We start from the raw sequence: 26,593 nt of genomic DNA on the forward strand, positions 1-26,593 counted from the left end.
TATAGTTTATACACATATCTGCTCTTTTCCAGCAGGGTACACTGTGTTTACAGTCTTGAAACTCAGTGCAGAACATACAGTTTTTTTTACATTTGTAGGACAAGCATAAAAATCATATTACTATTCACAAATGACATAGGATTGTTTACAAAATTCTAGCTAGCAGTCTGGCAGCATCTCTGTTTATCACGGTGAGATCTAAAACCATGCTAGGTTTTGGAGAGAAGGTTGTTAGAGTTCATGTACTGCATGAGTTGTGAGTATATGCATTTTTCTAGAATTTTTGATAGTGAGAATAGGATGGCAATAGCTCTGTAGCTGGAAAAGTCTGTTGATGTGCCACCTTTGTGAGTGGTATTATATATATATTTTTTCAAATGGATGCGACACATCTCATATATGGATTGGTTTATCAGTATGAATGCAGGGAAAACTGTGGCATCAAGTGCTGTTTTTAGATATTTTGTTGGAAGTTGGTTGTCTGAGAGAATGAATGTGACCGGTTAGGACAGGATGGGAGGGGGATGAATTGTTATTAACCAGAGATGAGTACTGTCTGTATAAATTAGGAGTTGAGTTGAGATAGTATGGATTCATTGATAGAAGTGAAAGGAGAGGGTGTGGTAGTTTGTCCAGTTTTTATTGGTTTGTTTAGTAGTGACCAAAAAATCTTGGATTTTTTGGTGTTTATATTGGAGGCCATTATAGTAGATTTATTTATCCATTTTAATGTGGGCCTCAGAGATTTCTGAGATGCCTAAATATTTGAAATGTATTTTGTGTTCTGTTCTAATGCCAGATTTTCACACTTTTTCTCTTTGAAACATGACATTTTTATTTAGTTAGCCATTGTGCAACGTTTAATTTTGACTTTTTGTTTGTATAGAGACTAGGTTGTTAAGAATATTTATATATGTTTCATTAAAGTATGAGACAGCAGCATCATGTGGCATGGATTTAATATGTTCCAGTTATGCATGGTTAGAGTATTGATAAGTGTCTTGGCTAATTTTTCTTATTACATATTTGGTTATAAATCATGTTTTTGGATTGGGTACTGTATTTTCTGACTGCATAGATGAGAGGGTAACCACTTAATATGTCTGCAGACATCTAAATGTGTGAATTGTGTTTGGCTTGTTGATAAGAATCCAATCTAAAGTTGAATGCCTGTCAGACTTATTGAGTCTAACCATGGAGATGATTAGCTGTGTAAAGCCATACAAGTTAATTGATGCTAAGGGAGTGTCACTGTTAATCAGCTACCAGTCTGTGTTGATGGTGCCTGGTATAATAGTTTGTTATTGAATAAGTTGAGATATATAGTAGAGGAAATCAGGTCTATATTATAAGGACGAAAGTTTACTTACCCGAATGCCTAAACGTCTACACGTCCTCATCGAACTGCGAAAACATTGATCGTCCAGAAGCGTGAAAGCAGAAACGTCGAATCATCATGGTTGGCCCTTCTGCGGTATAGCTCTGTAAGGTAAGTGTGCGATAGTTACGGACTTTAGGGTTAGGGTGCTGGTTAAGGTAAGTGCATAGATGGTAATGTATGTTAGATTTAGTGTAGGGTTAGAAGTAGGTTTTTGTTAAGTGTATGTGTGTGGATTATTTAGTTTGTTTGGGTTTAGCTTTTTAAGGTAAGTGTGCGATAGTTACGGACCTTAGAGTTAGGGTGAGAGTTAAGTTAATTGTATACATGGTGGTATATGTAAGATTTAGTGTAGGGTTAGAAGTAGGGTTTTGGTTAGTGTATGTATGTGGTTTATTTAGTTTGTTTGTGTAGGTAGCATGTAGCGGGTGGTGGGGTGGGATAACTATGACAGTTTGACTTTTTGAATTTCGCGGTTTAGGGCATTCGGTGTATATACGGTTCCCGGAATATGTGTCGACGTTTAGGTATACGGGTAAGTAAACGTTTGTATTTATAATGTAGACCCGAGGAAATCCTCTGCTGTTGAGAGGTTGTTACCAGGTAAATACAAATAACTGAAATGCATGTAGATTTTCTGTTGTTTATTTGGAGAAGTAATATGAGGAGTTCTGCACTGTTAAATGTTAGGATCTGTTGGGGGAGTGGAGTTATTTCTTACCAATTTTTGTATGTAATGGCAACACCACCAGCACATTTGTTTTTCATATCAAGAGAGATTACATTTTTTTAACACGTTTATTAAGTTATCACTTGACATAGGCAAGCATGCATTAACAAAAAAGAAGACAAACCATATTAACATTTTTTTCATTTATGTACATCATACTTGGTGTATCTTTTTATTTTTAACTGTCATCAGTCCAACATTACATAAATTGCTTAATTCCTGCCTTCCCTTAAACCTCACTGCTCCCCCTCCTGAACATTATTATACATGCATTGTTCTCATGTTTCCATTTATTTCTATACAATTTTATCCTTCCTCTTTCTAAAGATCCCTTTTTCTGTTCTTTTATCTGTTTATAATATTCAGTATTTCAAACACAATTGGTTAAGCCTTTGATTTCCATTTTCGAATAATTGATTTTTGGGGTAAAACAACTATTGATATAAAGGGTAGCATGTAATCCAAGCTGTAAGGCTTTTCAGAGTGGCCCTGGTGTTATCACAATAAGCATAACCCCTCCCCAAGTTATTAAAAGTACTTTCTATATAACCAACCCCAATAAAAAAGTAGTAAAATATTTAATAAATAAAATTATTTAAAACATATGTGTGTGTGTGTATATATATATATATATATATATATATATACACACACACACTAAATAACTGATTCCAATAAACCACAGAGTTTCACACATAGGAATTATGAAATAACACTGTAGGATAGGTTTCACACTGATTGTAGAAAAACTCAACTAACTGTAGTTCCCTAACTGTCTAAAGATTAACTGTCCCTGTCTAATCCAATTAACTTAGCAACGCAAGATGATACTCATACTTCTGCAAGGCAAAATAAGAATTTGTCCACTCTTCATGCTGTTGTCTGGTCCTCAGCAACTGAAATATCAACTCCTACTATTTCTGCTGAACAACTTTGGAAAACTGTGAGTGATAACTACTGATTTGGAAAACTCCAACTGACAACTGAACATCAACTGAACTACAACTACTGAACTTTATCTGACTCAGAACCTGCTTTTACAGCAGAATTTTTTTTAAAGTCACAGAAAGCTGTTATGAAAATTCTGCTCTCTCATATCAGACCTTAAAAAGTAAACAAAACAACTGCAATGGAGATTCTATTCTTTTTTCAGCTCTGGCACACAGTGACATCATATCTAGGTCAGCTGAGTGGCATAATCTACATTCAGAATTCTTTTTTAAAAAAACATGTTCATTTGGTCAGCCACAAGAATACTATTTGATTCAAACATATTGCATAAATAAAAGTAATAAGCAAAAAAACATTAACTTATTTACAGAATTATAGCTAGTCATGCTGGCATATATAACACAGGGTAATTTACAATTATTTACAAAACTTAATCCAGTCATGCTAGCACAGATAACAAGTAAAAGTAGTTAGTGAGGTAGCAGTATGGTCCTCTATGCTCATTTTCTTGAGACATTCCACAGTGGACCAAATATACAGTCACACGTTCTGTGACTGGACAGTTACAGGTAGCATCCTTCCCTAATTAACCTTTGTCACCCATTTGCATATATAAATGTACATACACATGAGCACAAACTTCCAGTATGTCTTCAGTTTTATTATTGCTGGGAAATTTGTCCTTGCACTTATACCAGCTGCAGATAACTTCCTTGAAGTAAGTATGTTTCCTCTATTTTGGATCCCCGTGTACATTTGTAGGTCTGTGATATGTATCTAGGAAGACCTGAGACAGGCATTTGGGAATCATACTCTTTACCCTGCTGCTGTCACCAGCAGGTTCCTTAATGCCCCATGCATAGCTGAAGTCAGATGTCTGCTGTTAGATCTGAACCTGGGGCTTTGTGGTGCTGCCAGTGGTTCCTGCCACACAGTTCTTTCTCAGTCTGCTTTTATAGGTGAGTACCTGCATAACTATATTTCTTATGTGCCCTGGGTTTGTTTTTGATAAGTTGAGCATAGTGACCTGTTAGGTTTTTTGAAATTTGCTGCCTTTATTTTATTTGTAGGCATCAGATGTTTATAAGTTCAGTATGTTGCACATTCCCCTCCAATGCACACTGTATACATAGTAACTTCCCTTCCTTGGATTTTGGAAAGTTCCTTTGCCAGCTTAATTCTAGCCCCTTCATTTGTTTCATAGAGTCGTAACTGTTTAGAACTGGACCCAGTAAATTAGACGGTTGTTACTGTTTATTGTAATGTCACCAGCGCATAGAAGGACCTGCTAGCACACTTAGAGGAGGTGCACTTTTTACTCACTAGAGCATCCTACAAACCTAAGTGAAGCTGCTAATGTGACCTTGACATTAGAATATGCCACTGACAGTGTGTATAATTTATGCCTCACACAGAACTGAGTTAGTCTTTTAGCTTTTGCTTGCATACTGTGGCCCTTATCAAGTCAGTTTCCCTTAACTTCTCCATTATTTTTGGTAGCTTAATGGGATCACTTCACTGATCTGGGCCTCCCCATTTTGCAGAGACTTAACAGGTAGCAAAAGTAAAAATCATGTGTTCTCTGTTTCCATTTCAGTTGTTCCTTAATTTTACACATCTTTTTCCACTGCTTTTGTTGTCTTTGAGGTAGTTATCGTTAAAGGGCATCTTTAGCTTGACCTCTGCCATGGTATTCTGTGGTGACTGACTCCAGAGGTTGTTATCTCTCATTGCCATGTTGTTGTTACTTTAGAATAAGACACACTGACCTGTACTGTTTGTTAATCCCACAAGAACCCTTGGGCTTTTTACTGATCTTATGTGTATTCCCTAAACTTGAACTGCGGATACACATTTTTATCAGGCATCTGCTGTTTTTGGAAGGGAAAAGGCTGTCCATCCCACATCAGCTGCCTTGTACCTCTTCTTTTGTCTGGTTTAGTCAGCATGTGGCACTGAACATTGTTGTGGCTGGTAAATTATTCAAGATGCAGATGTCCTTCTCCCTGCTTTAACTTTAAAAACCCTCGTTACTGGTGAACCCCCTGACTCTTGCATCAAGAGTGGCAACCCCTCCACCCCCAGAACCAAAATTATAGCATCTAGTTTCCAAAGTTAAAGAAATGATGTAGTTGAACTGCAGGAAGTACCAGAAGAAGCTTACGCAGCCAGGAGAGCTGCAGTCATATGATTTCATTCTGTTTGTTCTCTTCCAGTGAGTATGGCTTTGCGGAGAAAGTAGTTGAAGGAATGTTTATCACCGTGAATTCAATCACCATTAAGATTCAAGCCAAGGCTTTCCATGCTTCATTTGAACTGTGGCAGCTACAAGGATATAGTGTGAATCCCATATGGGAACAGAGCGACCTGCGTTTTACTCGCATTACTGACCCACAAAGAGGAGAGGTAAATGTATTTAGTTGGTGTGTTAACTGAAGCAACACTTGTTTCTACAGCCAGTTTACTTGTTTCTACAGCCAGTTTCCATGTGTATTACTGTTTATCTTTATCCATGTTTGTAGTGAAGAGGGGTGCAAATGAGCTGTATGTATGTGGTCAGCATTTGCTGAGTTGGAGGGAATATTTATTTCTGTACTTCTAAATTCCTCCTGTCAGCCCCCATATCCAGTAAGTGCTTTCTGACTTCTTTACATGTCCGTTTGCTGTATGTATCCAAAGAAGCCAAGATGGCTGTCAAAGCAGAGATCTTCTTATGAATTTTACTTAATTACATTATATTTGACAATCAAAACACTACATCCCCTTCTCTTATTCTCCTTCTGTCCCATGCCTTCTTACATGCCTCCGTGAATTCCTTGTCTGCTTTCATAGTCCTTTCCATATGTCCACAGCCCTCTCCTTGAAGTCCAGAGGGAAGATTATGTGTACAATCTGCTGCCTATGCCACCACTTCCCTTCTCTGTTGTCCTTTTCAGTATGACCTTTCACATCACCCCGTAATAGGTTCATAGGTATGTACTAGGCTAACAAACACTGGGGCCTTTATAGGTCTAGAGATGCAACCCAGTATAATTGTGTCTGTATGTATTATTGGCATTTATTAGCAGGGGGTATGTTAGAAAGTTTCTAGAGGCTATGTGGGGATGGCAGGGTATGTTCATAGGTTCGTAGGTGATTATCAGGCTAATGGCACAAGAGCCTTTACAAGCCTAGCCAGCAATACCCAGGATATGATAATAATATATCTTAATTCCCCGTGTATGGGATGGGGTAGTATCAGGGTAGTGGGTCATTAGGTGTTACTTTGGGCATTACTATCTGCATCTATTAGAGACATGGATACCAGACCTGGGGTGAATTTTCAATTTCAAATCCATTGCTCAAGGTTATGCTTAAATAGGGTTATGGATGGGAAGCCTGTTCCAGAGCAGGGGGATCCTCTGAGACACACATCTGTCTCACCAGCATCTTATTTATGTCACAAGCAAAATATAAATCCTTAGATCTAGTAGCTGTGATGCTGTTTATTTTGCAGATGTGCAAAAGGTCCATCAGGATCCGAGGATGCCTTGTATGCCAGATCACCTCTCAGTAACCTGTAGGAGACGAGAGTACAGAGTTGGGGCTTTATGGCAATCTGTACAGGGCTATGTGTTTGTACTGTGGATTCTCCTGGTAAGGAACCTTTGTGGGCATTCCAACTGTTGTCTGTGTCTGGTCAGGTACTTGCAAAAGGGGGCACTGTACTTAATGATGGGTCTGATAAGGGCTGAATAAAGTGGCACTTTGACATTCTTGGACCTTGATGCCATGCCCTTACTTATAAGTTGAGCGGCATAGAATGATTTTCTTATTACCATGGCCTTATGTGGGTCAAAGGCCAGATTACTGTCTACATGTCAGATTTCTGACTACCAGGTCAACTCTTAAGGGTGTCTTATTGATGGTGTAATTAGCTTGGTGACTGTTTTTCTAAAAGACACTGGGTTGCATTTCTTGGCATTGAGTTTTAATCCATGACTTTGGCAGCAGCCATGTCTCTGTTAGACCCTCATGTAAGATGTTTGTATCTTCGAAAGAATCTATGATAGCAACAGTTTACAGTCATCTGCCAGTTTGGTCAGCTAAAGGCCCATAACAGCCTATATCCCGAGAAGTAGATACCAAACAGGAGCAGTTCCAGCATGGAGCCCTGAGGTACCCTGCTTGTTACTGATCTCTCAGTGGAGTTGGGTTCACCAATCCTGACTTTCTGGGTCCTGTCTGTGAGCCAGCTGGCAGTCCACAGAGTTATCTAGGGTTTTATGTCCAGATTGGTGAGTTTGTCAACTATACCAGAGTGTGGTATTGTACCTTCTCTTGACAAAGCCATACTGGGTGGGTCTACTGTCTGAAGGTTGCCTGTGTCTTTGTTGATCATTTCCATGATAATTTGTTCCATATATATTCCTATATCACTAGGTGGGTTGCAAATTGACTCACAGATAGAACCCACAGTGTGAAAGTAGCAGACTCCAAGTCAGACTGCCGACCAGTCATGAGTGGAGTCCTACAGGGATCGGTCCTGGGTCCTCTCCTGTTTGGCATCTACTTTTCAGAAGTCCAGGCCAACACGGAGGGACTCTGACTGACCCAAATTCACAGACGACTGCAAGCTGGGAGCCATTATTAACTCCTCAAGTAATGTAGACATCCTACAGAAATGCCTCACTGAGACCAATGACCGGTGTCGAAACCATGGCTTTAAGCTTAATGCCAAAAAGTGCATCATCATCCCCATTGGGAAAAATTCAGTTCCTACTAATTACCACATCGATGGGAGCCCATTGAACACTGAAGGCGTTATAAGAGATCTGGGGACACAGGTTGACAGCAACCTCTCTTTCGACCATCACATTGCCACTGTGGTCAGAAAGTCCTGTGTTTCACATCTCATTACCAAGGGTTTTGCATCCAGGAAGAAAGAGGTCATCATCTCTCTCTACTCTTCCCTCATTAGGCTAATCATCGAATGTAATGCCCCATTTGGCATGTACCTCACTAGACACATGTAACAGCTGGAAAGGCCACAAAAGTACCTCACAAAGAGGATCCTAGGCCTTAAACACATGTCATATACGGACAGACTCAAAAAACTCCAGCTATTCTCTGTCTCATATCGTCTACAAGAGGTGGCCTCTGCTTGACTTACAAAGCCATGTCTGACCCAGCTCTGTTAGAAATGCTACATCTTAAGAAATCCCAATCCCTTCACACCACACACTCCAGAGACCTCAACCTCATTACCACAATCAACAGAACATGCTGGAGGGACAGCTTCATAACCCAGAGACTGCCCATGCTATGGAATAGACTTCCCATACATGTTAAGCAGAGCACCACACTGGCCCTCTTCAAGAGAAATCTTGATGAGTGGATGGGAAATAGAAAGGTCACCCCAGAGATCACCCCAGTGGCTCTACTTGATAGAGGCACTGGGAACTAACGTTGGGCGGCACAGTGCCAGGGCATTTCTATGGGCTAGGCTTGTAAAGGCTCCAGGGCCATTAGCTTAGTACACACCTATGAACCTATGGTTTTGCATATTAGACTAGTCAGACTAGTAGATCTGTAGTTTCAGGGGTTGGTTGATGGTCCACCCTTGTGAAGTGAGATAAACATTGCAATTTTTTAATTCTGATGGTACAAAGCCTGTTTTAAGGCTATAGTTGCAAAATGACTCAAGTGGTCCTGATGGATCATATTTCAAGCAGTTTAGGAAGCTTCCTGAAATATTGTCAGGGCCCAATGATACTGTGTTTTTGGCCTTAGCAATCGGTGCCAGAACCTGCTCCCTGCTAATATTTGTGGGTTATGTTAGTAGGTATTTCATGGGGGGAGTGGGGATGAAGTTTGAGCTGAATTTGTCAGCCAGCAAATTTGTTATGTCGCTTTCCTCAGTGAAGGTAGCACTATTGTCCACCAGTTAGGCATACTGATGTGTGTTGCCTTTGAGGTTTTAGACGCAGCTGTAGAAGGCCTTGTGGTTGTCTTTAACCTGCGAGTCTGTCTTAATCTTGTGATTGGCCTTGTTAGACTAGAGTGGCCTAATGGTTAAAGTGTTTGCCTTACAAACACAAGGTGCAGGGTTTGAGTCTCACAAGGGATAATTGGCTAGGCTTGAAATGGCTCGCAAGGGCAGTTAGCTTAGTACTAACCTATGAACCTATGAACCTATTAGACCTGTTAGTTTCCTGTTTAGTTTTCCATCAGTGTGGTTTGTTTTTAGAGTTTGTTTTGGGCTCACTTCTAATAGGTACAGCAGCTTCTACACAGTCATTTGCATGGGTTGTACTAAGTTTCTGTGAACACTAGTTGGGTGGGGCATTACATTTTGATAGTTTGTTTAGGAATAGTTCCTGTTCCAGTGTTTTCTGGAGTTACTGAGTTGATTTTTATTTCGAAGGAGACAGCTTTTTGGTTTGACCTCACCAGTGAGGATGTGCCACTGGGGGAAGAGTGGGCGTGCAGGGCTCTGGCATATTGGTGAGTACCTGGTCCAGTATGTTTGAACCTCTGGTGGGTGTGAGCATCTGGTCAAGGGTGTTTATGTTAATAAAATCCAGGAATTGTTGAGCCTGTGAGTATTAGGCATTGTATGTTTCTCAGTCTATAGAGAGGTAAAGTCTCTCATGAATAGGGCATTTGGTTTAATTATGAATGCCTACAGTAGATTTAGGTATGAGCTATGGGAGTCTAGGGGCCTAGATGGTGACCTATAGCTTGCTAGGATATGGTATCGGACATTGTCTGTGGTGGTTTACACGTAGATAAATTCCAAGGCATCGTCTTATTTAACCAATGTATAGTTATGCTTGTTACAAATTTAGATTTAGACTCATCCATCTTTTGTCCTTGTATGTGCAGCTGATGGCCTAAATGTGTATAAGGCACTGAAACATTGCAGTGCTGGAGTACTTTCTGTGGATTTTACAATGTGTCTCGGTAATGGCACAGATGTCTACATTCTCCAGAGTGAGGAACGCTTATAGCATGTGGAGTTTCTTATTTAGGCTCCTAGCATTGAGCAGAAACCCTTTTAGTTTTTTTTGGGGGGTTTATTTGCTATGTTGGTCAATTTGACATTTCCTAAAGAAAGTTCTAAAGGGGTGGATAAAGTTTCAGCCAATATTTGAAAGCCTAGAGGTGACTGGTGTAGATCATCTTTGACCATGTCCTCCCATGCTGACAAATATTGATTCCCCCTGGACAGACACAAAAAACTAAGCCAATTATTGAAATGAGTCATGTTTTGTTTGTACTGTGGCATCATCCTTGGCGAAGGTAAGAGGTTGCTCAGTGCAAGGCACATACCTGCCTAAGATGCATATTAAGAGGGATCAATATTGTCACTCTTCATGTAGTCTAGGGACGTTCGTGTCAGGCCATTAATGCCCACATTGGACTATGATAGAAACATATTGGTACCCGTGATGTAGTGACTTGAGTGCATGCATGGTTTGGTGGATCCTGGCTCTAGATAAGCAGTTAACCGTCATCTTCTCCTTGTTCAGTCTGGTGATTGGACCAACTGTGTGTCATACACAAGAGCTCCCTATAACAGGAAACTTGGCTAATGTGTTTGCTTGCCTTATGGACTTTACCATGAGCTTGTGTCACCCATGTAACATCCCCTCATCTCTTATGGCCTCAGGTGAGAAGGGCTGTCTCCTCTAATTTCAGATCTTATCCTTTCCAGTGCATCCCATGCTTCCTGCTGATGGCTTCTCCCTCAACTCCTTCCAGTAGCCTAATGTTTCTAGCCTTGTTTAGTGTTTAGCCTCTGAACGTGCACAGAGTAGTTAAGGTATGGCTTCACCAGGATCCAGTACAAGGGAGGTCATTGCCTCTTTGTTTATGGAGTCTGTTTCCTTAAAGAGGTACTCCATCATTTTGTTTGCTGCTGCCATTACCCTGCCACTCGCTGTTGGTGGTACAGTGCTTAAATGGTTTAAAATGCTGTCTGCTGTGTTTGTTAGCAGCTGTAACAAGGTGCTGATATAACATTTTGCTACAGTTTCTAGTGTTATGTAGAAAGGTAGCAGCTCTTTGTCTAGCGTTGGAAGAAATGAAAGTGTTTCTGGAGGACTTATAAAGTCCTTAACTCTAGAGGATATCAACCCTGACTAAAAGGGGTGAGTTGCTGTTTGGGGGAATTGCCCAAGATGCCAATTATCCCAGATCCTTTTCATGATCTTTTGCCATTGGTTTCTCTCCAGAAGCTGATACGTCACGCTGGTGGTATTATGGACCAGGTTCAGTATATTGTATTTTGTCAACACTGAACCTCAACTTCGAACTTGCAGCCCATTTAAACAACCTTTTCAAATCCTTCTATTCTCTTCTTGACTTCCACTGTTATACCCAACTCTTTGTCTTCAGAAAACGAAGCCAGTACTGTTGGCTGTTCCCTCAGATATATCAGAAGCAGTCACTGGGCCCAGGATAACCGCTGCAGTACTTCACTTGTTTCCTTCTTTCCTTATTCTCAATATTGTCCCTCTCATCACAGTCTTGTTTGTCCTACTTTTTAGCTGTTCTGCATCTAGTTCATTTGTCTTGATCCTACTGTCAGACATCCTAGATGTTCTAGGGGCCATCTCTGTGGAACCTAGTCACTGGCTGTGAAGTCAAGGCTTAGCATGTCTATATGTATGCCTCGCTTGGATTCTTCTGTGAACTGCCCTTAAAAGTGGAGGAGTTTCAATTAATGTTGTCTGACCACGGCCCTTTACTGGTTATTCTGGGGGTGTTCTGTAGGAAAGCAGCTAGCCTTTCCCTCAGAATTCTGTCCATCACATTACTTGTCACAACTAATAGGTTAAAAGGCATGTAGTTTACTGTTTTTTTTCTTCCCTCCACCTACAAGTTGTACAAGAATCTCATACTTTTACTATTTTCTAGTCCTTACTTTTACTATTTTTTAGTCCTTACTTTTACTATTTTCTAGTCCTTACCTTTACTATTTTCTAGTCCTTACTTTTACTATTTTCTAGTCCTTACCTTTACTATTTTCTAGTCCTTACTTTTACTATTTTCTAGTCCTTACTTTTACTATTTTCTAGTCCTAACTTTTACTATTTTCTAGTCGTTACCTTTACTATTTTCTAGTCCTTACTTTTACTATTTTCTAGTCCTTACTTTTACTATTTTCTAGTCCTTACCTTTACTATTTTCTAGTCCTTACTTTTACTATTTTCTAGTCCTTACCTTTACTATTTTCTAGTCCTTACTTTTACTATTTTCTAGTCCATACTGTTACTATTTTCTAGTCCATACTTTTACTATTTTCTAGTCCTTACTTTTACTATTTTCTAGTCCTTACTTTTACTATTTTCTAGTCCTTACCTTTACTATTTTCTAGTCCTTACTTTTACTATTTTCTAGTCCTTACTTTTACTATTTTCTAGTCCTTACCTTTACTATTTTCTAGTCCTTACCTTTACTATTTTCTAGTCCTTACTTTTACTATTTTCTAGTCCTTACCTTTACTATGTTCTAGTCCTTACCTTTACTATGTTCTAGTCCTTACTTTTACTATTTTCTAGTCCTTACTTTTACTATTTTCTAGTCCTTACTTTTACTATTTTCTAGTCCTTGGGTAGTTCTGCATTAGCCTGTGAATTACTAAAACCATCGCTCAGAAGATCTGTTAGCACACTGCCTAGATAGCAAAGGATTCTGGGTGTACATCACTAGGTCCCTATGTTTTAATCCCCCTTAAAGATGCCATTCCCTTGTAACCCTTTTCCCACTCTGTTATGGTGTTTGTGCACTATGTCACTCTAGCCTACCACCTTCCTAGCATTGCAGTCTTCCCTTGCTCTGCTTTGCGAAGGCTGAAGCAAGCAATTTATTCATTGTTTCTAATTTTTCCATTCCTTTACTAACTTTCTCCGATTTTTGCTCAGTCTCACTAGGTATGCCCTTTAAAAAGAAGCCTGTGTTCCTCTTACCGATCCTTTCTACCAGCTTCCTTACATCTTGTGCCTTCACTGTTCACACCTCCTTTTGTATTTTCCTGGTTGCCATCTCTACTTTTGCTGTTCTTCAGGCTCCACTGGGGAACAGCAGTGCAGCAGCTGCTATGCACACGATGTACCCAGAATGAAGGACCCTGTGACTGCCTGTCAGCAGGTGCTGTGCACACCATGTACCCAGATTGAAGGACTCTGTGACTGCCTGTCAGCAGCTGCTGTGCACACGATGTACCCAGACTGAAGAAGCCTGTGACTGCCTATCAGCAGGTGCTGTGCACACCATGTACCCAGACTGAAGGAGCCTGTGACTTCTTATCAGCAGGTGCTGTGCACACCATGTACCCAGACTGAAGAAGCCTGTGACTGCCTATCACCCGCTCCTTTGCACACCATGTACCCAGACTGAAGGAGCCTGTGACTGCCTATCACCCGCTCCTATGCACACCATGTACCCAGACTGAAGGAGCCTGTGACTGCCTCTCAGCAGCTGCTATGCACATCATGTACCCAGACTGAAGGAGCCTGTGACTGCTTATCAGCAGGTGCTGTGCACACCATGTACCCAGACTGAAGAAGCCTGTGACTGCCTATCAGCAGGTGCTGTGCACACCATGTACCCAGACTGAAGGAGCCTGTGACTGCTTATCAGCAGGTGCTGTGCACACCATGTACCCAGACTGAAGAAGCCTGTGACTGCCTATCAGCAGGTGCTGTGCACACCATGTACCCAGACTGAAGGAGCCTGTGACTGCTTATCAGCAGGTGCTGTGCACACCATGTACCCAGACTGAAGAAGCCTGTGACTGCCTATCAGCAGGTGCTGTGCACACCATGTACCCAGACTGAAGGAGCCTGTGACTGCTTATCAGCAGGTGCTGTGCACACCATGTACCCAGACTGAAGGAGCCTGTGACTGCCTATCACCCGCTCCTTTGCACACCATGTACCCAGACTGAAGGAGCCTGTGACTGCCTATCACCCGCTTCTATGCATACCATGTACCCAGACTGAAGGAGCCCATGACTGCCTCTCAACAGCTGCTATGCACACCATGTACCCAGACTGAAGGAGCCTGTGACTGCCTATCAGCAGGTGCTGTGCACACCATGTACCCAGACTGAAGAAGCCTGTGACTGCCTATCAGCAGGTGCTGTGCACACCATGTACTCAGACTGAAGGAGCCTGTGACTGCCTGTCAGCGGCTGCTGTGCACACTGTGTACCCAGAAGGAGCCTATGACTGCCTATCCCAGCATTTCTGGGTGCATCTCCAATGCTGGCTGCTTTGACTGAGCTCTGTTCATCAGCACCATAGCTTGTGCTACTTCCTTCCTCGGATGTCAATATATCAGCTTTGTCATGACACTTTGCAGATGCCCTTATATAATGTAGCTGTACTTGTCTTTATTTATGTTTTTTACCAGAATAGTGCACTGATCTCAGTGGACCATTTGCAGGCACAGCCTGGGTGAATAGGATCACATGAGAAATCAACAAAACAGATTTACAGATGCAAGGTTATGCTATAAAACATATACACGTATACAGCTGCAAAAATATACTACATTTAGTTCAAGTAGGAGTTTACAAAGTCAAAGCATGGAAAATGGAATCTTGCTTAGCAGAGCTTCATGGATAAGATGTAGCCATAATGACTGAGAATGGCTTATGCCACAGGGATAGTAGCATATAATAATGTAGAGAGGTATGAAGACATCAGAAGAGGCAAGTGAGAATGGCTGCAAGAAAAGATACCATGGGGAGAAGACTGAGAAAAGCTGAGAGAGGCATGCCGAGGGAAGAGAAGTGGAAAGGTGGTGTGAATGAGATGCAGAGAGAAGTGGGAAGTTGAACGGATGAGAAGCAGTAAGTGATGGAATAACAAGATGAGATAAGGAAGAATGAAACGGATTCAAAAGGATGTGTGAGAGCTGCAGGGTTCATGTAATGTGACCCGAGTGACAGCAGCTGCACTTTGGGTGTAGAGGTGTTGCTTTCTTTTTGCTACTTTATACAGGACTTTTATGTCGGTCACATCTGAGTAACATATTTTTCTACTAAATTGGCAGGTTTTGACCTTTAAGAAGTTAACTTGGCAGACTCTACGCATTGAGGCTGATGCTATTGAGAGCGGGGAACAAGATTTTGCAAGCACTCCACTAAGACTCATCACAAACCAGGGGAAAATCCAAGTCGCTCTGAAACGAAGGGTGAGTTACATCTTGCTTGGACTAAAAAGACAGCATCTGTCATACAAAAACAATAAGAACACCTAAATGCCATTGTATTTCACAGTGTACTGGGGTGGTGTACGACACCAGTGTACTTGTTTGGCAGTAGGATCGTTACTAAGCAGTAAGGCCTGCACTTTTATTAAGTGGTAGCGACTGCCGATTATTTGAGGGATTCAGGTGCAGAGCATTGTAATGTAGGTGCACTCTGTCTTTTCAAGACCCTCAGGTGTTGCATGATGGGACAGGTATAGATTGCTGTTGTTTAAGATTGTGGTAGGAGAAACTAACTAAAAATAACAGTGTTCATATTAAGCAGTGAAATTGATGGACTGAATGATTTTGTATTAGGTGTTAAAGTGTAGAGTTTCAAGAAATGCAAATTAAGAAGACAAGAGCCCCCCCCAAGATTGCTTAACATTGTTTCTATTCTTATTTGTTTGACTGTTGAATTGGCTGGTGAGGAGCCACTGTAGAGCCTATGAAGTAGTCACTGAGTTAGTGCAGTGGTCAGGGCTGGTCTGTTTGTTTGAAGCAGTGCTTCATCTGCTGTCAGGCCAGTTTTGAGTAGTGCAGCAGTCCTTGTCAGGATGTTAACACATTGCATTAGATGGTGTGGGGCTGCTGTTGAAGCACTGTACCAATTGGTTTGGGGCACTGTGGGGTCAGTGCAGTGGTCTGTATTAAACCACTGCTGAGGCAGTTTGGTAGTTACTGTTGGGCAGTTGTTAAGGTGGGGCCTTGTTAGTTGTTAAAGCACATTTGCAGCAAGTGTTCATGCTGCAAAGTAATTTTCAGGTTTAGGGTCAATGACATTTGACCTTTACCCTGCTGTTGTCTCGTCATTGAGTAGGTATATATGTATATGGACAGAGGGTTGGAGGTTGCAGTAGACATGCCCTTACGAATGACACCTGGGAGGATGGCATAATGGTTAAGGTGTTTACCTTACAGACATAAGGTGCACGGTTTGATTCTCACATGGGGTAATTGGCTAGGCTTGAAATGGCCCACAAGGGTAATTAGCCTAGTACTATGAACCTGTAACCTGGATTGTGACTGATGAAAGTAACTTTCAGTGAGTTATTTTCATGGTTTCAGTACTTGCTGAAAGCTTCTCTGGCAAATCGCTATGATTCCACTAAGGTGATGCAACGGTTAGTGCTGGGCTGTGTTTGAGGTAGTACAGTGTTTGGTGTCAGGCCACTCCTGGGACAGTGCACAGGTAGGTATCTGGCCACAGCCAGAATTATGTTGCTGTTTAGCGTCTGGAAGAGTGACAAGAATTTAAACAGAACAAATACTGCTGTCCCATGAGCAAAACTCTGCCTGGGGGGACAAAGGAGTTGGCTGCTCTGGGTGCAAGCTTCTAAAGTATGGTAGTCAGCACTGTAGAAAAAGTGCAGACTGGTCCCTGCATTTCAGTATTATTGCTGATAATCATTTAGGCAGCCTCAGCTGGCATCTCGGCTGCTTAAATAGTTTAAAATATTACCTGCTGTGTGTGTTGACAATGTGACAAGGTGCTGATGTAGCTCTTTGCTACAGTTTCTGGTATTATGTAGAAAGATAGCAGCTCTTTTTTCTAGAGCTGGAAGAAGTGAAAATGTTTCTGGAGGACTTTTAAGGTCCTTAACTCTACACTAGAATGCTAAGTTTTAATACTAGGAGTTTGTATGATAGCATTTATGAATCACACTTGGATTATAAGCCCTGAAGTTTCACGTGTCAGCTGTTTCAGAAGCATTATTAAAATTTTGTGTGGAAACCAGTAAACTGGTGGTATCAGGCTAAGCTATATGCAGAAAAGGAAATGGAGTAAGAGGGGTTGCATCACTTGTCCTTGAATCCCTTACCACAGAAGACATGCTGCAATAAAGTCAAAAGAAAGGCATTGCCAGTGCACACCTGTAAGTATCAAATAAACATTGATTTGATCAGAACAATCTGTATAAATAGGTGTTTATTTGACACTTAGTGGTAGTTGTTGACAGAATTCTTCTCTTTGAAGGACTTCACTGCAGCCTGTTTTGTGTAGTATCTGAGATTACAGATTGCAATGAAGCAGAGTTACTATTATTTTTTTGACATGAATCATTTATCTCAAGTCCTGCATCAGTGATTTCAGCCACTTGCCCCAACAAGGGATACGTACTGATTTGCTGCCATGCACATCTTAAAGGTCATTCAGTTTTGTTCTCTAATCTCTTCTGATTAACACATGCTTCTCTACTGTCAGGCTTCTTCCTGCTAAATGTCAGCTCAGCTGGTCAGCTGATCCCCAAATCATATTGCCCAGTCTGAGGATGCTGTATACAGCAACAACAAAAAAAATGCAAGAAACAGTAAACAAAATAATGAATGGATAAGCCAAATAAGGTGTTTGTGAAAAGGGAGTAAAGTAAGGCTAAAAATGGTACTGGATCACCAAAGCTGTATGTTTCAGAGACAAAGTGTGTACATTGGATTCTGTAGTCTCCAGCTGAAATATTCGTGTAGAGCCATGGTTATTGGCTGTCAGTCTTTGCCTTGCCCTTTGCAGCTGTTCACATACATGAAGATCTTTTTGCACTTTTGCCTGCACTGTTGGTTGCTAAAGGTGTTACTGGTGGAACTTTGAGAGTATGTACTTCATTATATGCTGCAGTTCTATTCCATGAGAATACCTGTAACATTATCCTAACTACTTTTCACAAGCATGATTTTTGTATTAATGTTTAAATTGTGACAGTGTTTGCAGGTGAAATGGTTGTGTTGCTCAGAATTTTAAGGATTTCTCTTGACCTCTTTTTTTCCTACTTGACTTAATGGATTTGACTGTAGTTTGCATTCTGTTGGTCATCCTGCATTATCTTTCCTTCTCTTCCTTTATAGACATTGAGAAGACGATGGTGTCAGAAAGTAAGGGTTACAGATTGGCTGGTTCTTGTGTCCTTGCTCCACAGTTTAAGAAAGTTCTGTACCCCTTGTCTGGGTTTTGTGTTGAGTCACCTGGCTTGGAGGAGGGAGCATAACTGGACCTTTTCATGGCCCTGGGTTTTGGTTGTTACAGGACAGCATGAGAACTCATTCTTGCCCCTCTGATTCAGTAACCACTGCAACCACTGCATTGTTTTGAACTAGACCACAAGCTAGAAATTTTTGCTGATTTTACTCGTGTCGACTAAAGCATCCAATGCAGTCAAGTCACATCAAGCTCAGGAATTTCAGAATGATTTGTAACATTCATTGTGGTAAACCTACTGGATGGGCAAGTGTGTGTGTGTGTCGTACTGCTATTTCATGTGTCCACACTTGGTGAAAATTGTCATTGTTGTCCAGCCATCCCCACATCATTTGCTAGCCTGCCTTCATGATGTCCTAGTTTGCTCATATCCATCACGGTGGTTGTGATTTGACCTGACCAACAATGAAGAGCTCACAAATATTTACGTAGTGAAGACACAAGTGTCAGGCAGACCGTTCATATGTATGTAGGAATGAGGGCCATGTTGAGCTGTCTGCAGGGGCAGGCAGCAGCCTGATGTACATAGGAATGGGGGTGGCAGGCTGCTTCATATATGTTAAACTGAGAACAGGCTGTTCTGTGTGTGTGTGGGGATGGGGGATGGTTAGGTTTGTGTTTGTGAAAATACAGATATGTTTTTTCATGTGTGTTTGGAAGGGGGGGCCAAGCTGTTTTATGTGAGTGGGTATCGAGAGAGGGTGTTCCAAGTTTATGTGAGTGGGTATCGAGAGAGGGTGTTCCAAGTTTGTGGGAATGGAAGTTGAGATGACCTTTCTGCCTGTGTACTTTGTGGGTGTGGAAGAGAGTGAGGGTATGTGACACAGTGCTCCTTTCACTTCAGTAGCCAGTCACCAACAGAAGATATCTACATGACCTCTGACACGTACGTAATGCATTCACTCATATGTCTTTAAACAGTAGCTGGCTTGTAGCTGTGAGATAAGAGCTGTACCACTCACAAGGTCCTGAGCTGTTTGCTTCTCAAGGGCTGCAAAAAGATGTTAAGTTGAATTATGTGTGATAGTTTGACTAACCACAGAGTATGGGGTGTACCCAGCTGTCAGATTTATGGATATATCCCCAAGAGAGCAATTTAATGGCTCTACTTTTGTTTGGAAATTAGTTTTCCTCAGTGACTATTGACGCATTGTCTGTAGGCTGTTGACTTTCTACTAAATATAAATGTATTCTCACTGGGTGGGTTTCATCCTTGCAGGTGTAGACTACTTTTTTAAAACAATAGTTTTGGACAAAATAGTGAAGTAAGAATAGTGAGAAATTATTATGCTTTCTCTAAGGTTCAGGTGGAGTATTAATGTTGCCTCCTCTCACCTCCTAATCTGGTGTGTGATCCTGTTTCCTTCCAACTCCATGATGGGAATGATGCAGTTTCCTTTCTCTTTCTTGTTCCTTTCAGTTATGTGTCCTGATGTTTAGTTCTGGGCTCTGATTGCTGGCTGTGTGGGTTTAATTGTTCTGTTTGTCTGTGTGAGTTTCCTTCTAGTACTTTTTCCCTATATCTTTTTGTGCCACCCATGTCTGCAAGTTATCAAGTCCTCCTGTAATGGACTCGGACCCTTTCATTTCCACCATGCTGAGTGTCAACCATAGACATGAAAGCTGTCCGTAACAGATGGTCGTTCAGGTAGCCATGAGGATGCGTTGCACTCTTGCCACTGCCTGCTTCTTTTCCTGGTGTAAAGGTGACACTGCTGTTCTGGAGACCTGAGGGTCTAGCTTTACCCCCTCAAGATTGGGAGCCAGCTGTTTGAATTTCAGAAAAATTTGTCCCTAGATCGAAGAACTACATAATCTCAACCTCTGTTGCCAGCCTACATCTACCAGGATCTAAGCTTGAGGGTGTATATTATGAGGCCCTAAGTGCAGAGACCACCTGTACCTTCTTTTCAGGGATGTGCATGCTCTCATACATGCTCCCTGCATGACTTATCACCAGATTGGGTGGCTATGGCCACTGCAGAGACCACCTGTACCTTCTTTTCAGGGATGTGCATGCTCTTACGACATGCTCCCTGCATGACTGTTATCACCAGATTGGGTGATCATGGCCATTCCTCTCTGCGGCCTATATGTTGCTTCAGTGCCAGCATGTTTCACCGTTAGACCTGAAGCAGTATGACCCTTAGGGTGCAAGCTCTAAATCCCTCTGTGCAGATGGGTACATTTCCCTTTCTACTCACTCCCTGCTTATGAGGACAGGTGTTCTGAGTCAGGGATTTAGGGCACTATTCTTCTTTGCTACAGAGTTGGGATTATTCCCTCCAGTGCCTCACCTTCTTCCTGCTGTCACGTACATATTGCTTAGTTTGATTGGCAACTCCATAAATAAAGAAATATAAAAAAAAGAAAAGAAAAATCCACTAGCTTTGTATTGTGGAGCTTTGTGTTCAGGTTATTCCTGCAGTACAGCCTTAGGTTCATTGAGATTTGGCTTTTTACCAAAACAGAATGACCAAAGCATTTCTGTCCTAGCTCCAGGTGTGACATGTTACAGGTTGGTTTTGGGGTGTGTGTTCATGCAGACATCAGCTTGCACTGCTGCAGATTTCACATTAACACACATTATTTTTGACATTTCTTTGCCAGCAGTACGGTATAGGCAAGTACTCCTGGCTTTGAGACCTCCACACTGAGTCACCTGGTGGAATTTCAGATTTCTTGTTCTGAAGTCCCCAGCCTGCTTTTGTTCTCTACTTTTCTTGTTGTAGTGGGTATGCATCTGCTTGTACTCACCATTCAGGCTGAAAATGTGCCTTACTCCTTCCCTACCCCCAGGTTCAGTTCTCCTGCTCCCACAGACCTCCTACCCATTCTTTTCTGTTATTTCCACAGTTCATATATTGACTCTCAATCCTGGCATTAATTGTGGGAAGGCTCCCACATTCAGTGGTTTGAAAGTACGAGTCGTCACAGTCCTCGACTGGTTACCAGATCACACTCTAAGACCCACACTTGTGTGCAGGAATATCATGATGTTCGGCACTACCAAGAGAGTGTTTTAATCTGGCCAAATTGTTGGCCTGCATACGATCTTGCAAGACAGAGCCTGTCCAATGTGCCCAACACAGGCATTATCAGGAGGTATTTCCAGCTGATCCCAGACCAGTGCCTGATGATCGAGAGTAGGTGACTGATGTGGACGTCACATCTTCCTAAAGACAGTTCCATCTACAAGATGACATCATGGTCTTTGTGGTTAGTTCTCCTTTTACAAGTGACATTAAGCTTGCGCTTGTCCTGCACTTTGGAAGATGACAGCAGCTTGCAGGAAGCGTATGCTGGCAACCACCATAGGGAAGGTTCAGACAGTTGGAGGTTACCTAATGCCAGCTTGCAAATAGTAAAGTAATCTCTTTTGCCACATAGTGTGTGCTGTGTGGCAGCATTTGGCATACTTGATGCCTGTTTGCAAGATGGTTCATTGTCGTGTAGGACAGGCCCAGATATTAGACATCAGGTAGCTGTTCTGTCTTTCTCAGAGGAGATACTGTTGATAGTCCCAGAACCTGTGTAGATCTGTCTAATCTCTGTACCTCAGCCGTGCTGCTTCCCACGTCAGGTACTTGCCTATCCATTACTCAACCCTTTACACACTCTGCATGCTTTGGCCCACCTGTACTGAAACTAGAGTTAGGGGAGGGTCTTTATCACACTCTCTCTGCCTTGGAAGGGAATCAAGGAACTAAAACACCTTAGTAATGTATAAGGAAAATAAGTCCTTATCAGTCTGTGGCTCCTCTTTTCCAGATGATTGATGCTCTGAGGAGGCTGATGAAGTTTTGTTGTGGAGTCTCCTGCTCCAAGAAATATCTCGTTTAGCATTTAAGGAAGAAGAAGGAGGTCTGGATGGTGTCACTTTGGGGCTTCTGCTCAGCTCAAGGGATATTATATCTAAAGATATTAAGCATCTGCATACCACTGTGTCTGTTCCTTAGCAGGCATGTAACCTTAACATACCCCTAGCTTAGTGGAGTGCGATCACAACAAAACATCTGAAAGCAGACATCTGCTGTTGCATCACATACATCATGCGAAGCATGCTGGAGACCACATCATGTTTCCATCTTGCATCTGATGCAGAGTGCAAGGAATGCGGTAGAGTGAGAAAGGAGGCTGGTTTATCTGTCATTGTGGTTGTGAGTCCTCAACTGTATTGCCTCTTCAGGTTCCAGTGTCTGTAGTGGACCAGACACTAAAACGTTTTCAGCCTTCACTGACTCTGGGGTCACTAAGAAATTGGTTAAGACACTCGCTATGGCTTCCACAGTAGCCTTCCATATGTGGCCTGCTTTAATTTTGTTTGTGCCATTGCTGTGTCTAGGATAGCAAGCTTTTGATATGTGTTTGCTTAAGGTGTGGGAACTGAGGCTTTCATTCAAGAATGAACTCAGGCAGGCCAGAGTAGGGGTTCCCTTTTTTTGGAGGGGGGGGGTGAGATCATCCTCTTTGGATATGCCTGCTATGAGTTGGTAGAGGATTTCCAGAAGAGGGCGAAGGGATTGACCAGTGTTGTAGACTGTTAATGACAGCCTGCTCTACTCCCCCCCCCCTTTCAGTCTGCCCATTTCTCCTGGAGCAATCAGCAACAGTCCTTCCTCATAAATGAGGCAACCTCATAAACATCAAACAGACCAAGCTTTCCCTTTTAATCCTGACAAAGCTGACTGCTGAACCAGTGTTTGCAGTCTGGACTCTTGTCTAGGACCAGACTGTGATGGTGTGAGGGCAGTCTTCAAACGTATCCTAAAGTAAAAGCCATCCATAGGGGCTAGTAAGGTTTTTGCAAGGTCCTGAATGGCTAGGTCCAGCCCCAGAAGGAGCTGACCCACTGACAAACTGGTCTCGTCATTGTTCATGGGATAGGTCCAGACTCCCCTTTTTCAAAGGGACACAAACTGGTTCCTACCTCCCACTTTGGAATGAGACCGGAAGTTTTACTTCTGCTCCTTGGTTTTGAGGGGGATGAGGACTTCTGTCCACTGTGGACTTCAGTGTACATTGAGCTTGTCCTAGACATCAGGTACTTGGTGGCACCTCAAGAAACTTGTTTTTTGCTGGTGGAGGGAGCCTGTATAGTGTCATCAAAAATGAAGGCCTTCTGTTACATTACTGCTTTGTGTGTGCCTGTTCAGTTTGCACTATATGGACAGCACTGTCATTATAGAGTACTACTGCCTTTTAATTTATTCTCTACACCCACAGTGTCTATCAGGAGGCACTCTATATCACATGTTGTTCCATTCTGCAAAGAGCTCTTACAATACCTGTGTCAGACATTTGTAGAAATCGCGTCCTGGTTATTCCACAGGCAAGTCCGACCATCATAACTTAGTAAGGGGTAGAGTGAGTTTGATGAAATTCTTGCTGTTTTTGACACTTGTAATTTCTCTAAAAACAAAAATATTATAAAGCATGCATACAAATGCTTTAAGTATAAAAAGCAGTATATGACAGTATTTTTGTAGGGGAGCAAAGGTGGGAATGTCTAGAAGGTATTCTTGTTTGTTTTCATTTGGGTGTATATACCTTTATTTCCCCGCGGTAGCATTGTCTCCTCACAGTAAGACACTGTCCGGTTCGATTCTCAGCTAGCACGTCTTATGTGTGGAGACGTGCGTGAATGGGCGTACCTTCGTTGAAGGTTGTGCGTCAGGGCTGGTAACTCGGCACGTAAAAATCAACTACCAATCATTAGCGGGCTGGAGTTCTGCTGTGGCAACCCCTAACCGGGAAAAGTCGAAAGACACAAACAAACCTTTATTTCCCCATTAAATATTTTTCTGTCTGTGTAGCTCAAAAAGACGTATGTATGTGCATGGTTCCTCCTGCATGTAATTCAGGGACATTGCCAGGACTGATGTGTTTTAGGAGTCATTTCATTTTCTGTACTTACTTTTCCATACTGTCTGCACCAGTGAAGGAGAAACACTGACTGGTGGCTGCCCATTTGCATCTTTTCCCAAGTAATCGACTGATACCAAGCCCACGTTGATTCCATATTACCAGTAGTATACATGTGCGCTGTGCCTTTAGATTAGCAGGCCAAGAGCCTGAAACATGAGCACTCAAGTGATTCAGCATGCACAATGGAACAAAAGGTGTCGTGGTTGACTGCATTAAATGGGAAATAAAATGTTCATTTTTATTTTTGTTTGAGTGTGATGTATTGTTAAGGAGCCTGTTTTTGAGCTTAACATTCCTGTGAAGAGAAGTGTTAAGGAACGGAGGATAATAACAACATATGAGTAAGTTATGATAGAGTGGAAGACATGGTGTAAGTTAGTAGGAGAATGAACAGGACTAAACATAGAATCCTGTAAGTATGCAGATGTTCTTCATCTCACATTGCTAAAGTCCTAACACTTGGGTAGTCCGCTGTCCTTGGTCGGCCCGAATATCAAAGTATAAGGCTGACGTCGGTCAGGGCGCATTTGACTGACGTCAGGATGTCAGGGTACAAATGCGCATGACCGACGTCATATCCTCAGTCTTTTTTGCCGCATGGTCCGATGCAGAAGCAGTATTGCAAGTGCTGGTTGGCGTTCTGAGATTTTTCGATTTAGAAGTTTCAGACCGAGTTCAAAGTTGGCTAAGTACCCGTTGGGAATATTTTAGTTTTTTCTTGCCTCAGTCATTTACCGGATGTCAGAAAAAGTTAATAATTGCATTTCTTGTGGGAAACAGATACCGCATAGAGATTATCATACTTTGTGTATTCCTTGCCTAGGGCCTGAGCACGACGTTGTTGGCTGTCGCTCTTGTGCTAGATTTAATAAACGCACTATAAAGAGAAGGTTGGATTGTGTGAGGTTAGTCTTTGGGAAGCGGTGCAACTATAAAATGCCGTCGGATGCTCCGACGCCCGCTTCTTCGAAGAAGCGCAAGGACAAGGCAGTTAAGCCTAGGCTAGAAGAACCGTCTGTACCAGACGCCGGTTCTTTAGAGGTGTCGGTGGAGCCGGTGGCTCCACCGGAGGTTTCTTTGTGTTCCCAGGGTGAGACCTTATTATTGCAGGATGTGGCCTCTCAGGAGACTAGTCAGGCTGAGGGGGCTTCTCATCTTACTATACTCCCCTCCCTTCCCAAGGTGGCTAGGCCCTCTCCTTCTGTTTCAAAGGCTTCCCCCAGGGGCAGGCCAGGTTTGGCTTCTGTTGGTGTTACCCCTAGCTCCTCAGGTTCTGTGCCCAAGAAGCATTTGCTTAAAATGGCAGAAGATTTGATTACTTTGATTAGGGGTTCTATGCCCCCTCCTGATAAGAGACCTAGGGTGGATCCTGAGCTGGGGGGTTTTGAGCAGGCTTCAGATGTTTCAGAGTCTTCGGCTGAAGACTTGCAGGAGTACTCTCCTTATTCTGATTCTGATGTGGATGATTCTACTCCTTCTGCTACTCCTCCTGAGGATTTTTCTTTTTCAGAAACTCTTCATTCCATGAGGGAGCATTTTAAGTGGGAGGGTCAGGACTTCTCTGATTCCAGGAAAAGGCTTAGGGAATTTCTGTTTTTACCCCAGCATAGGCCTTTGGCTATACCTCCTGTTTTGGATGTAGTAGAAGATGTTTTTGCAGAAGCTTCTCTTAATCCTGATTCTTTGCCTCCTGCTCCTGTTAAACCGGATAGGTATTACAGGGTGCCTGAAGCTCATAAGTATCTTTTTAAGAGTCCTAGGGCGGACCCTGAAACTGTTAGCCAGGGGCCTAAAGGTGTTAAGGCTTCTGTTGTTAAGAATCCAGTTCCTGCAGACAAGGAGGCTAGGGCCTTGGATAGATGGGGAAAGAAAGTCTATACTTCTTCCACTCTTGCTATGAGGGCTCTGAATTGCCAGTTTCACATGTTGAAATACCAAAACTATCTCCTTTCACAATTGAAGTCTAAGGTTGATGCTCTGGCAGTAGGTATTGATTGTAAAGAGTTGCAAGATTTAGTGCATGTTTCTGAACAGGTGGGTAAACATTCTTTGCAATGTGGTTTTGATGCTGTACAGGCCTCGTCTAGGGTGGCTGCCACTGGGTCAGTCCTTCGCAGGCACGCCTGGCTGAGGGATCAGAATTTGTCTGAACATGTTAAGACAAGGATTTTAGATGCTCCTTTACAATCTGACGTGTTGTTTGGTCCTCCTGTTGAGACAGTTTTAAAGAAAATGGAAGACAAGGTTAAGTCTATGCAGACTGTTAAAGATTTTTTTGCAGGTCCAGCCTCCAAAGTTTAGTAGAAATTGGCCTACTAAAGGGTGGACGTATCCTTCTTATGGTTCACAGTCTAGGGGTAGATCTAGACGTGGTAAAGGCAGAGCCCAGGGC

At 42.3% G+C, this 26,593-nt stretch overlaps 1 protein-coding gene across 1 annotated transcript in view; it reads left to right on the top strand.

Moving 5' to 3' along the window:
• Positions 1 to 26,593, top strand: part of UHRF1BP1 (UHRF1 binding protein 1) — a 1,147,688-nt gene that overhangs the window by 594,159 nt on the left and 526,936 nt on the right. The window contains exons 5-6 of the mRNA XM_044076560.1: positions 5,276 to 5,465; positions 15,108 to 15,248. Of these exons, the coding sequence (XP_043932495.1) occupies positions 5,276 to 5,465; positions 15,108 to 15,248 (331 nt within the window). The remainder of the gene's footprint in view (positions 1 to 5,275; positions 5,466 to 15,107; positions 15,249 to 26,593) is intronic.

The sequence above is a fragment of the Protopterus annectens genome, chromosome 7.part0 (genome assembly GCF_019279795.1).
Source record: "Protopterus annectens isolate FY-2018-M chromosome 7.part0, PAN1.0, whole genome shotgun sequence".
NCBI lineage: Eukaryota > Metazoa > Chordata > Ceratodontiformes > Protopteridae > Protopterus > Protopterus annectens.